General features: G+C 37.8%; 1 protein-coding gene across 1 annotated transcript in view; it reads right to left on the minus strand.

Moving 5' to 3' along the window:
* Nucleotides 1-12,590, minus strand: part of LOC124170549 — a 48,884-nt gene that overhangs the window by 8,624 nt on the left and 27,670 nt on the right. The window contains exons 5-7 of the mRNA XM_046549348.1: nucleotides 8,709-8,943; nucleotides 7,289-7,995; nucleotides 2,270-2,397 (exon numbers count right to left, since the gene is read on the minus strand). Of these exons, the coding sequence (XP_046405304.1) occupies nucleotides 2,270-2,397; nucleotides 7,289-7,995; nucleotides 8,709-8,943 (1,070 nt within the window). The remainder of the gene's footprint in view (nucleotides 1-2,269; nucleotides 2,398-7,288; nucleotides 7,996-8,708; nucleotides 8,944-12,590) is intronic.

The raw sequence follows: 12,590 nt of genomic DNA on the forward strand, positions 1-12,590 counted from the left end.
TTGGAGCCCAGCAAAACTGCCTCGGTACTAGACCAAAATTAGCTATGAGTAATTGCCTATGCTGTCATATGTACCAAAAACAGGCGCAGAGCCTGCACCAGAGAAGTTATCGGAAACTTAAGAAGTATGGCTACGGCTGTCTAATCAGGCACAAGAAAAAGTGTTGAACGGTAAGAGTTAACACTAAATATAGTAGGATTCATGAATTATCCATCATTATAAAGTTATCATGGATAATAATGGATTATCCATGATAACTTGATTGTTAATGCTTTACTATAACACAATTACATTGAAATATACAGTTGAACCCCGATATATCATTCCCGCATTCATCGTTCACCGCTCCTGGTCCCAAATTAAGTTCCATAAAGACAATGTAATTTTTTACCGCATCTATTGTTCCCTCAAGTATCGTCTTCCCGCATTGATCGTTTGAAGATCGCCATCCCGTCGTATATTTCTCCCGCATCCATCGTTTGACGAAAATGAGACTAAGTGTTTACGACGTGTTATTTATAGCTAATAACGACAGACGGATAGTTTGAATCTTCCCCAGTAGATTGAAATACTATAGGGAGAGGCTGAGTGCCGTGGGATAGTTAAATTAGCGCATTTCCCAAGATCCGCTATCCCCCTCCATTAAGCACTCGCCTCCCCCCCTGTTAAGCTTTCCTCTTCTCCAAAATAAAAAAACGGTCCCAGCTCACGCTGTGATCATATTACGAAGACCTTAGCTCCGAAAGAAAATATCAAGTTACACAAGAACAATAGAAACGTGTTTCACGCCTCTCCAATTCTCGCCCCCTGAATTTTTTCAGCCTATCTCCTTCAAAGTTCCCAGTTTCTGGGGGTCAACTGCTGCATGAATCACCTATTAGCCCAAAAGGTGTCTGACAATGAATTTCGGAAATTGGTATTATACTTTTATTAGATTTAAATATTAGTAAGGTGCACGTAATTCAAATAAGAATGACACCAAACACGACGTATTTCTAACGTTATTTAAGCAAGGAAATAGTTGGAATAATACGATGGTGATTTCTGGCAAATATCGATATCCCCGCAGCTGATAGTGAGCTTCACGAAGTTGATGCAGCGTTTTTTTTTTCGAAAACAGGGCATCTGGTTACAATTTACGAGTTATGCTACAAGTCTCACTTGTCTGAGTTGCTAACAAAGCGATGTCTTCTCAGGATATTTTGTTTCTTCCTACTAGCAATCTGAATTCATCTGCTCATCTAGAGCTACGCTACTTATTGTTCGAAATGAGTGGGTAAGTTGCCTTCACTATAGGATAAAAAATTTCATTGCACAGTCATATGGTCATGTTTCACCCTCTTCAGTAACCTCTGCTTACGCCGTACACGATAGCATTATTGCCGAACTTCACCTCATACGAGTGGTTCCGTACTTTCCAGGGTGGGTTGACTTAAAACCACCGAGTGTTTTCCGTTTCGGTTCAATAAAGTCCGGTTTCATTTTTATTAGTTTTATTTTTATTCCTCTTCGGACCATGGCCCTTCCGAAGAAACAAGTGAGAACTTTAAAAGATGGACTGAAAATAATTGAAGATGAAGAAAAGATTCCGGGCTAGAAGCGCGTGAATATTGCAGAATGCCTCGGTATGTCCGCTAGCACATGACGGCAGGGGTGGGGGTAGAGCGAGATCCCTGGTGAAAACAAGAAGTGGGATGAAGCCAAGGATCAGGTGGGCGTACCACTGACGATTAACGCAACATTGCCTCAATCATATTAAAATTTAATTGCTAGGAAGGAACATTTCAAATAATAAACTATTTTTGGCCTTTTTGATCCATATCTCAACCAATCACTGTGTCGGCGAAAGCGGCTGTTTTAGGCATAACATGCACATTGCTCTCGTAAATACATGTACTTGAAATGGCATTTGATGGATAAGAATTTTTAAATCAGACAGAAATCCATAATAGCAGTGGAAATTCCGAGTGGAGTGCAAACATTTTTTTAGCAAGGCGTGTTCCTTTAGGATATATGAAAGAGAGATAAGTCGAATCAACAATACGACCCCAGTGTTTCGATAAAGTAATAAGATTCCTGTAATCAGCTAAAATCTTGTTTGAATCCATTAATGAATATCATAATTAGCAAAAATCCATCGTTTCCTGGGACATAGGCAACCCAGCCAAACATTCCCGCGTCGATTGTTTTCCCGCATTAATCGTTTTTTTCATCCATCCCCCTGAAAAACGATAAATCGAGGTTCCACTGTACATATTGCAAAACCTACCTCAGGCAACAGCAATGAAAGTTTACATGGAAGCTTGAAGTTTTTGACCTTTCTCTTGTTTCTTCTGGGGGTTGGAGTGAATTCTACCTCCTTCAATTTTGAAACAGATGGACTAGAGTGCAAATTGTCTGAAATAAAAAGGAGAATAAAAAATGTGATTCTATAACATGCAGTCATTCCCCATTCAATTATATCATTTACAGGTCTTATCAAAGCCAAATCTTATCATTGCCCTCAAGAAACTCTCTTTAATCAGCAATGAAATGCCAAACATTAGAATGGACTATGAAAGTTTCTATAAAACAATCACCATTGTTCTTTTTTGAGAACAAAATTTTCAACCTGCATACATTCTTCCAAGATAATGCATATGCTTTCACAATGCCATTGTTTACCAAATTTATTCATAGATCTATGTCATGAACCTCACTTCCTCACCATGGCAATAAGGAGCTGCTACTAAACAATTCTGTACTTTATGTCTTCCATTTAATGATATAGGAGGAATGAAAAAAAATCCAGGGAATTCCAGAAAATTTCTCAGAAACCCAGACTTTGCCAAAAATATTACATAATACTCTGACCATGATTTTTAGATCATCTGGGTATTTAATCCTATAACCAACAGGAACCGCTAGTTCATGAGCTCCTTCAGTTGAGGCACAGTGGGAAAGGTAGCTCAAAGGAGCTTCTCACTTTTGCATATTCTATTGCTTCTAATACTTTTCATCAGAACATGTATTCAAATCGAACAATAACATGTTTTGATGCTTTGAATTCCATCAGTGTAACGAAAAAATTTTTTATTCTGCATTGCATTGAAAACTTATGAACAATATACAATTATGGGACAAAGTTTATAGGAATTTTTAAGTTCACCCAATAGTAAATAATCCAAAGAACATCATAATCTAAAAACTTATCTGAATGTTTTGTTAAACATTATTTTGTCAGAGAAATAGAGTACATCTCAATAGGCATTTCTCAAATTCATCAACCACCCAGTTTTAACATCCTTCGTCATAGTCACCCCATGATAGGCACGCCAGTTAGCAAGGTATGAGTGTTTTCAGATATTGTCTTCGTATCTGTGCAGTAATAACTTAATGACTATTGGAACCATAATTTAAAGTCAGATATTACACTTGTCGATAAAAGTTAATTTTTGTGATCAGGGACCCTGATCATTCAATCCAGAAGCTATTTGGAGATACAATATACTAGAAAACAAGTGTACAACAGATGCAATAAATTATACATGTTGCAACACACTAAAATGCATTAAGTTAACCCAGAAAGTATACAGCTATCATCTTTAAAAAAATGGCAAATACTGTGCTTCTCCAAATATAGTCCCCTTCTGAATATAATCCCCCACCCTAATTTTGAGGCTTCAGTTTCGGGAAAATATTTTAAAATGCATTTGGATGTAGTCCCCCCTTTACTTTTACCATGCGCATTCTTGGAAAAAAAGGGGGACTATATTCAGATAAATACGGTATCTGACGATTAAACCACTTGAAAATTTTGGCTTCGGAGAAGTGTCTGGTTATTTCTATTAGAGAGCATTGTTACTCACTCTTAATTAATCAAAATTTACCGAGACCTGTAAAGCCAGTAAAGTGTTCTGGATGATTAAGAATCCAGCATCATTGTTGCTGACATTTCATTTCAACTTCCATCACCTCTACAAAGCAAATTACCATTCTAGTCTAACATATTTCGTGTTTTATATCATACAGATTGCAAAACTGGCATAAAAATTAAATGTTTAATGCATTCCAATTTGTAGGGTGCCAAAAAAAATCCTTAGAAGGAGTAAAATTAATAGGATAGAGTACTTATAAAGGCACAAATTACAACAGAAGTGCTTTAGTATTACTCACTACAATATAAAGAAGAAAAATGTAGCGAAAGTGATATTTACACAACACCTGAGAATACAATTATTATTTATTAGTCCAAGAACAAAGACAGTAGACAACGAGAAATAAGAACGTTACGTAACCTAAAAGGCAAATAGGAATCCCATTCTAAAATATGGTGTCTGCAGTAGATGCTAATCCAGATATGTAACACCTGAATATGTAAAGGTGGCAATAACAAAAAAAACTCAAAAATGTTGACTAAATTACCAGGTGTAAAAAAAGCCACCAAATTAGTTTCTCTGGGACATCACCCCATTTCATCCAATCGGCATTGAAGTCTTCACTGATTGGCTGACTTTATAACAGCCAAATGATCTATAATCCAAGTCTGAGTATAGCGAACAAGAATTTTTAAATTAAGTATAAATTTTTCATACAACTTTACTCTCTACTCAAGTGAGAAATCAAAGACTGGCAAACAACCTAGATTCCTAAGCAAAAAGATATTGCAAAAAAAGAGCAGGAAATACTGTGGTTTTGCCATTGCTTCGTATACCACCCTCAAATCTACATGGAAAAAACAAGTATGTGCTGGTTTATAAGTGAAAATCCTCTATATACTTGACCAAAACAGCCACTAAGAACTGAAAGTCAAAGATCTAGAAACACGAAAAATGCAGAAATGTTAACTATATATTTTTTCAATTTTTTAAAACCTGGAATCATTTGACGACTCCCATTTAGAGAAAATGAATTCAGTATAAAATCAAAATAATAAATGTAAATACTAAATAATAAAATTAATTTTAATTCTACAAAAAGATATACAGTAGAACCTCGGTTATACGACCCTCAGTTATGCGATGACCTCACTTATACGCCGATTTTTTTTGGTCCGGTGAATAACCCCATATGAAACCATGTATTTCCAACCTCAGTTATGAAACTTTTCACTTATACGACGAACTCGGTTACGAAACGTATTTTTCCAGTCCAATGAGATAAAATACCTCACTTATACGACTTTTCAGATAACTGCTCTACGAGAAGATTGCGGTACGCGCGCCGATTTTAGTCACAGAAGCAGGGGTAGTATGTGCTCATCACATAAATATGTCAATGAAGAATACTAAGTTTTAATAATGAGCGATGCTGTTTATTAGATATTAATTTTAACTGCAGTAGATGATCGTTAATACGGAATATCTTTCTCTAACGGAAGATTGCCTACAATTTTCCAAGGTTATGTTTTCCGTCGCCCCAGCGAAATAACACCTAAATGCGCCGTTAAAAATCCTCCCGTACAAAAAATTTGGCTTCCAAGGTCATCCAAAAGAGATTATCGTATTTGCAGTACAGACGTAAGTCGATGGTGATTCAACACGATGGTAAAAACAGCATGCATGGTCTCATTCCGCGGGCTAATCCCGCATCCGCGGGACGAATTGAGCCGGGGGAAAGTTGCTTACGCGGCGCGCCGATCAAAACTGACCTAACTTGTATCTCAGTGGGTTTAAATGAAACAAAGTTGGACCTTGAGTAGCTATTAGCTTGAGTCTGCCTGCTGGCAAGCGTTTATTTTTTTACTGAACGAGAGTTAGTACGAATGTCCTCGGAGAATAACTCGCGTCGTCAGTAGTAACGTAATCGTTAAAGTCAAATTCAAAAACGTGAAAGATAAGGCAGTTCCTTTCGACTCTGGAATGACTTATAACCATTATACCGAAGTACATAAAGTGTCCGGTGCTGTGATCAGATATGGGGAAGCAAAATATTACGTGAAGATGAGTCACACGGCTTGTGAGTCGAAGTTCCCGGCGCTGAATTCGCGTAAGAATGCCGACAGAGAAGCTATACCCGATAGATTCAATCTACTATTGCTAAAATTTCACGGGAAAATTCTTTTTTAGTGCGTAAACATTTTTGAGAGGGGAGATTTTTTCGAGCTCTTAATATATTTTTGTTCAATCATCACTGACGGCAGTTGCGCGGTTATTTCAAATGCTCACTAAAAAAAAGTGATCAAAGCACCGGAAAAGTCTTACAATTAGTCACAGAATATCCCGGATACCAGTGGCGCAACTAGGAATATGCTTTGGGAGTGATGGTAGTACCTGAGGGGCGCCCCCCCCCCGCCCCCCCCCCCCCCCCGAGGCATCGGGGATTCCCGGAAAATTTAAAAAAAGAGCATGCCTGTAAATATGTTTTGCATCATTTTGGCCCCTAAAATTTAACTTTGAGTAGATGCAGTTGTTGTTTATCAAAGCTAGACTTTTGTTTTGATTTTTTTTTTCAATTCTCTGCGGCTTTGGAGGGGAACCTATCCCCTCATCGACCCACCATAATTACGCCACTGCCGGGTGCTCCATATTATCTATGGCATGGTATTTAGAGGGAGGAAACCTACAGCTGGGGTCATTTTCGCCATGAGGTAAGGGAGGAAGTAAAGAAACCCTGTGTTGGAATTAGCCAGGTTGTAACAACAGGCTTAACCAGGGCTTAACGTTCCATCTGCCGGACAGAGTGTTGCACTGGAAGTTCTGTCCACACTACTTTCAAGCAGGGATACAGCCATCTCTGAAAACTTTCTGCCTCGGCCATGACATGAACCCTGGTCCATAGGGTGTGAAGCCTTCGTGATGCATTAGTGAAATTTTGCTCCCTAGTTATGGGGTTAATTTGAATGACTTTCCTTAGGTATTTCATTTCTTTAATCTACAATCTTGGGTTTGCCTATAGGTGGTAAAATGAATTTCCTGAAAATGCTTTTTATGAGTCAACTTTTTTCAAAAATTGGCTTCTCTGTGAACATTTAGTGTCATCATTCCGAAATCTCTCCAGTATGATAGCCTTGCAGATCAGTACCAGAAATGCTAGATGTTCAACCGCGGATAATGTTGTTCAGGAATGTAAAATTATATTTCTCTTAAAGTAACACATCATCTGTGGTGTTGCTTGTGTGAAAATAAGATCATTAGGCTTCAATTTCTTGCCTCCAAATGAGTAATTGCATCCTGGAAACAAACCGGCTTCTATAGGAAAGGATTTCATGCTGAATACCGAAAAACCTCACATATGAAACTTCCTCACTTATGAAACTTTTTTTGGTTTTCCGCTGAAAGTTTCATAAGTGAGGTTCTACTGTACTTACCACAATCTTTCTCTGTAATGTCTTCACCACGTTCATTCTCAATTAGTTTTTCACCACATGCTTCTCGATTGATTTCTTCTGAGGCTCCTTCTTCATTGATTTCAGCAGAGGCTACTTCTTCATTTGTCTCTGTATGCCCTACAGATTCCTCCTCCACCCGATTACCATTAATTTCCTTTGATTGTGACAAGCTTTCTTCTTCTATTGCACTCTCTCCCTGGGATTCATCTAATGCACCTTGCTCTGAAAATACACCACTAGACTCGGTTCCGCTGCGTTCCATTTCACTGACGCCCAGGTCACTTTCCCCTTCTGTATCGCACACTGGGGGTTCCACCACTTTCGGATCACTGTCCTTTTGGGACGACACTGTCGCACACTCTTTCCTGAGCTCACTCTCACACTCCTCCTCAATTTCACTCAGAGCCTCCTCATGCACACCTTCCGAAAGGAATCCATCATCGTTACAACTCAACACATCCGTTTCCCCACAAACACCGATCGAGCTTCCTTCCCAAATGATACTGTCACCACCTTCGCCAGGGTTGTACACAGAGGAAGGGCACGAATCAATGCCCGAGTCACACTGACTGGGATGTAACGTCTTACTCGGGGTGAGGCTCTCGACAATACACTTGATGATCTCTGCCTCGGGGACAAAATGCTCAACAAGCATGTAGTCAGACTTTCTTAAGACTTCATTAAGCCTGAAAAACAAAATTATATCAATAAGAAAAAATATCATATTTACAAAAAAAGCGACCTTTCCGAAGGCAATCAAAGATTATAACTCCATTGACTTAAAAATATGAAAGAGGAAGTCTTCCAGTATGTATTTCTGCAATTAATTTTACCACGGACAAATGCTCATGAAAAGGGATGGTTATTCACATGTATCACTGTCTATTCCTTGGAAACCTCTGCCATTGTCATCAGGGTTAATGTTCCATATTGAAATCAAGAGAAGTTTGCCAACATTGTTTATTGGGATAGCATGTCATACATCAGTTTCATTGTGTATGGGCACAAATAAAGTGCAAAGAGTAAGAAACTACTCAACTCACATTCTACTGAACATTACATAAATAGAGCTTCAGCTTCATTCTCAGTACTTCATAGTAAAAACAAATCTGTAGCCTTAGAGGTATGAATACAAGACCCTCCAAAATCAAAATCATGATACAAATTAAAATACCATACAATATTACTGTATTTATCTGAATATAGTCCCCCCCTTTTTTCCAAAAATGCCCGTGGTAAAAGTAAAGGGGGAACTATATTCAAACACATTTTTTATATTTTTCCCAAAACTTAAGCCTCAATATTTGGGGGGGGGGGGGGGACGGGACTATATTCGGAGAAATAAGGTAATACTACCGACAAGAATGCAAATGATTCAGAAGTTACTGTTGACACTTACCGGTACTCATCAATAAAGCCTCTTGATTCCATCCCTTGTCCATACTGTGGAACTCTTCTGCAGTTTATTTTCTCAACCTCTTTCTCATTCGTTCCAAGTGTCTTAGTCTTGCGGACAAGGCGGGGAATATTAGGAGGTAAAAATCTAACAGAACCTCGAGGTGGCATGCTTGAAATATTTCTAATCAACTCTGAAAATCTGGGACGAGAGTTTTTCTTCTGCTCAATCCTCCCTCCTGCCATGAAAAAGAGAACTTAAAATGACTAACAGTCAAAAATAATAATACCAAACACCTGAAACAAAATCAATTTTTAATGCATATCTTGCGATGAGATTATAATGGAAATTCTTAAATAACTGGTAGGAGTTCTATGAAAAATATTCCTTCATTTTACATTTGATTACAAAATAATATTCTCTTCGGTAAATCAATAGCAATTGTATTAACTCTGAGGATAATTACCATGTTTTCAAACCCTTCAAATGCATCATTTTGCTTCTAATACACCCAAGAAGAAATCATTCCTCTCTTTTCTTACAGTTTTCTTTTTGATAATATCTATGTTTATACTAGATAACATTCTTGGGCACAATTTGTATTATTCCACAGGTAAAAGCATCGCTCAGTTGCACAGAGAGCAAATCTTCATTTAGCTTCTAAATTGGTCTCATTGGGACTATTGGTCTTTTGAAATGCAAACAAAATCACCCAGGCACTTCGTGCTAATGCTTGAGGAGCAAAAAAAGGCAACATTTTGCCAGGGCTGATGGTGATATGTAATAAGATTTTTACTTGCTCCATAACCATTCTTCAACTCTGTAAAAAAAATAAGCCATTTCCATTTACTTTCATTGCTTTTGTTAAGATACCAACAATTGCTACTCACAGGAATGTCAGCATATTCCAATAGACCATCAATTAGGCTAATTTCTGGTAATATGTTTATCATAGTCATTGCATGCGTACACGTACTTCAACTCTTTTCTCTGAGAAGTGGAACAAAAGTTCTGGGGTCAATAAGGCTGGGCATAGTGGTATTTTCATAGGGTGTTGACACCCTTACTGGGGCCAAAATTGTCAATATTCCGAAAAAGTTTATAGGAATTGGTCCAAAAGTGTACAACTTATTACCATTTAAGTACAAAAGGGCGGTAAATTCTCATATTTTTCTAAAAAATGACTGTTTACTTATCCAAATATTGAAGAAATATGTACTTAGTTCAATCAAATTTGATAATTAGAATAATGTATTTAATTAACCCTTCAGGTTACCTAGAGCTCCTAACGTTTTGTGCATGTCTTTATTTGTAATAACTACGGAGTAAAAAGCATTATCATTATTATATTATTGTTACATTAACCGCTTCCACTCATTAACACTATGACTTTATTTTATTCATATTTTCATGTGATACCACAGAAATCGCCAAGGAAACTTTGGTGTAATACAGTGCTGCTGAAATGCACCAGTATCGTTTACAATGACCGTGACGTCACTTGTCCGAGAACTGTGATTCTGCGGTGATGACGGTTTCATTGCAGATAAAAAAAACTCAGCTGCCTTACTGTAATATACCATGATAGGATTATGATAATTTGCGTTCGAAAACCTGGAAGCCGCCATTGATATAGTAGAAATATGTTTTTAAGGGTGAGTCGACTAGAGGGTTGCTTTGTTGCCACAGTTTGCACCACTCATTGATATTCTCCATTGTATCTCAGCCAGTTATTACCCCGAGGCATATCCAAACTTTGTTTTTTTCTCCGTAGATGGCAAGAAACATTTGCTTAATATTGTAGAAACTACCAGGGTTCTCTCTCAACCTCTCTAGTAGCTGCCAATGAAAATACATGTAGCCATCTATGAAGCAGTAAGGCCCAACATTCAGTGGCATCAGTAAGGGTGACTTCACAGCTCTGTGTTGCGTCGACACCACGAGAGATCCTGCCCCGCCAGCAAATTTTGCCCTTCACAGCTCTGCATTGTGAAAAAAAATGAAAGGCAAAAAGCATTGGCTCCTATAAATCGGTCCTTGAGCATATCATCTTATGATTTCAAGCCAAACGCCCAATAAATATGCTGTTTTGTGCATTTTTACACAATGTCATTTCTTAAAATATTCTTCTTAACTATAAATAGCATTGGAAGTTAATATGGCGACCATAAAGTCGATAATCATAATCAGTGCAACCTCGATAAAACAAGATCCCACGGTGCTCCAATAAACACTCACAATAGCGAATTGTCGCTTTACCGGAGGTGGAGCAAATAATAGCCAATATACCTGTTGCGAACAGTTATACAGGAACTGGAGTGGTGCGGCGGCAGATAAATTATATCCCATAAACGTAAGCATAAGTCCAGACGAAAGGCGATGGGCATCACTAAATATCCTTACTCAAACAACGACTAACTATTCAAACAATTTATAAGACCTGCACTGAATAAAAATCATGCAAAGCATTGTTTTGTCAATCATTATGCCAATGCACATCCGATGATGCCATTTTTCTATGCACTTAATTAGTGCATTCACGTAATCATTCTATTATTTTGGTATTTTCCACTGAAAATTCAAAAATTGACTTATAAAACTGTATCGCGGTTGCTTAATGCCTCAAATGTTTCCATTGGTGTATGTTTATTGTTCCTGTACGTTAAGCGGCAGTTAAGTGAAATAACGTATTGCATTTGTTTCTGCAGTCGAAAACGGTGAAAGTTTGTGTAACGTTCCTGCCTTGGAAGACTTTATCTATCATATATATCAATATTTTCACCAAAATAAACTACTTCTTTATCGAACAACAGGTTACTACATGAATTTGAGACTGAGCACTCCATGTTAACTTCATTTCTAACATTTTGCAAGAAATTACAGAGATAAGGGACTCTTGGTGAAGATTTTCCGGCGATCTCTCCGGGGAAACTCTCGCTATGGCAAGTGCCAACACTAAAAGGGCCTCGTAAAAATGAAATTTTACATGCTTATTATAGGGTCAATTGACAGTGCATCGACCACCTCTCGTAATGGTGGGGGTCTCGCAACAGCCCGTACTCGCTTTAACGAGGTTCCACTGTATGTGGTGATAGCCCTTGCCTATGCATTATTATGACCTTTAAAATTTATTTCCTGACTCAGAATATGCGAAAAATAACAAATTACATACACTCAGTGAACATGAGTGACGTGGAATGTTATCTGGGATATTAATTTATAATAACTGTTGTTCAAACAGATTGTCCTAGTCACGTTATCTAAATAGCTTCAACTGAGCAGATCATGAGGGCACAATTATTATATTATAAATTGGAATTTAAACAACTGTAGTCATCAAACAAGGATCTCTAACACTGTATTTTGCTTGTGATACCATTGACGGGCATGTATTATGCTAATCTATGCTCCTCAGTGATTGTAATCCAATTTAGGGTTAACATTTGTCTAATGTTTAGGAGAGATACAAAATACCTATGTTTTACAGTTCAAAATAATAGTATATAATGAAATCAATAGCATTTGTCACTCCCATTAGAGCTAATCTTGCAGCTTCCCATTAACAAACAATTCGAAATCGCCGGCGTACTTCCGCCTTCATGCAGAGAAAATCCGACCTGATCAGATTTTTCTGGGAAAACGCAGCGAGCTGATGACATGACGTCATCAATTCTCAAAGACTCTCTGATTGGCTCCCTAGCCACGGCATCAACACAACGCCAAACTGTGAAGGCACCCTAAGGTGTGGTCTGGTTGAAGAGACGAGAAATTTTGGCAAGGCATGATTTTTTTTGCTATGATTCCTGAAATAAATGTTCTAAGGAATTTTGTTATCATGATCCACTAGGTTTTTGGTCCCATAAACTTCATAACAATGAGTCTACT

Source organism: Ischnura elegans, chromosome 1 (genome assembly GCF_921293095.1).
Source record: "Ischnura elegans chromosome 1, ioIscEleg1.1, whole genome shotgun sequence".
NCBI lineage: Eukaryota > Metazoa > Arthropoda > Insecta > Odonata > Coenagrionidae > Ischnura > Ischnura elegans.